At 66.1% G+C, this 1,223-nt stretch overlaps 1 protein-coding gene across 1 annotated transcript in view; it reads left to right on the top strand.

Annotated features, from left to right (window-relative positions):
* DOK7 (docking protein 7) overlaps window positions 1-1,223 on the top strand; it is a 27,188-nt gene that overhangs the window by 16,711 nt on the left and 9,254 nt on the right. Inside the window, 1 exon segment of the mRNA XM_021713760.1 lies at window positions 1,088-1,207. Within this exon segment, the coding sequence (XP_021569435.1) occupies window positions 1,088-1,207 (120 nt within the window).

Genomic DNA, 1,223 nt, shown 5'->3' with positions numbered 1-1,223 from the left:
CCGCCTGCCCGTAGAAAGGGCACCCCTGGTCTGAGGCCCTGGTGTAGTGGCCCGTGGTACCCAGGGGCCCTAGCTGGCCTCCCTTGTGGCCTGAAGGTGTCAGCTGAAGGGGATGACCCACCAGAGACACTCATCCTGAAAGAGTTAGGGGAAGGAAGAAGGAACGCTGCTGCTGTCTGTCCCTCTGGAACCTGGACGGCGAGGCCGATGCCTCTCCCACCCCTGTGTGGGTCGGTTCTGCCTGTGGACACTGACCTGGGTGCCCTGAGCCAGGCCCCTTGCTGTCCAGTCCTCTGTGTGCTGCAGAATCTGGCGGAGACATCCTGCTGCCACGCTCCTAGGACCCACTGACCTGCTTTAGGCTCTGCTCCTGCTGGGGCCCTGAGCTTGGTATGGGCCTGGCTCGCCGTGCTCCTGTGGCTGGGCGCACCGAGGGCAGCCAGGTGCCAACCACAGACCGCCTCCTGCCTGGAGACCCGAAGTAGGCTGCTTGGGGCTAAACGGGGCTGATTTGCTCCTGTGCATAAGGCTGTATCTTCCCAGCAGGGAAACCTCTCTGGACGGCTGTGGCCATCTGTGCGGGCTTGTGAAAGGGACCAGGGGACCATTTGGGGCCCGTGGGAGAGGTCAGCTGAAAATGCCCACACAGCCCGAGCGGGAAGGGGAGGGGTCGGGCCGCCCAGGCCCGGGGACACACAGGCGATGGTCAGAGAGGGCCGTTCTGGTGCTCCCTGGACAGCAGCCCTGAGGGAAGGGGCCGGGTGGAGGCTGAGGCTCTGTAGGCTGCAGGCTCTGAGCCCTGAGCACCACATGAGGCTGGGGGCAGCAGGCCAGCCACAGGGTAGGTGGGCATGTGCCCAGGCCAGGGAGGCCTGAGAGACGGGGACACAGACCACTCCTGGGTCAGGGTCCACAGCAAGGACTGGGGCGAGGACGATCGTGGGGAGAGAAAATCGCAAAACGGGGTGAGGAAGGGAGTCCCAGCGAGCGGACAACGGCGCTCAAGTGGACTTGGCCTGGATGCGTGTGGCCTCACGGTGGCGTGTGGGCTGGGGCCACCCTCTCCCCTGACTTCCCTCTGCCACAGACCCAAGCCCTGGCGGGCCCTCGGCCTTGGAGGAGCGGGTGGCCCAGGAAGCCCTGGAAGCCCTGCAGCTGGAGAAGCGACTCAGCCTCCTCTCCCACTCAGGCCGGCCGGGCAGCGGAGGTAGGGCCGGGCGGCG

This window comes from Carlito syrichta, unplaced genomic scaffold (assembly GCF_000164805.1).
Source record: "Carlito syrichta isolate Samal-C Ts95f unplaced genomic scaffold, Tarsius_syrichta-2.0.1 Scaffold304722, whole genome shotgun sequence".
Taxonomy (NCBI): Eukaryota; Metazoa; Chordata; class Mammalia; order Primates; family Tarsiidae; genus Carlito; species Carlito syrichta.
This window is presented reverse-complemented; position numbering and strand designations above follow the sequence as displayed.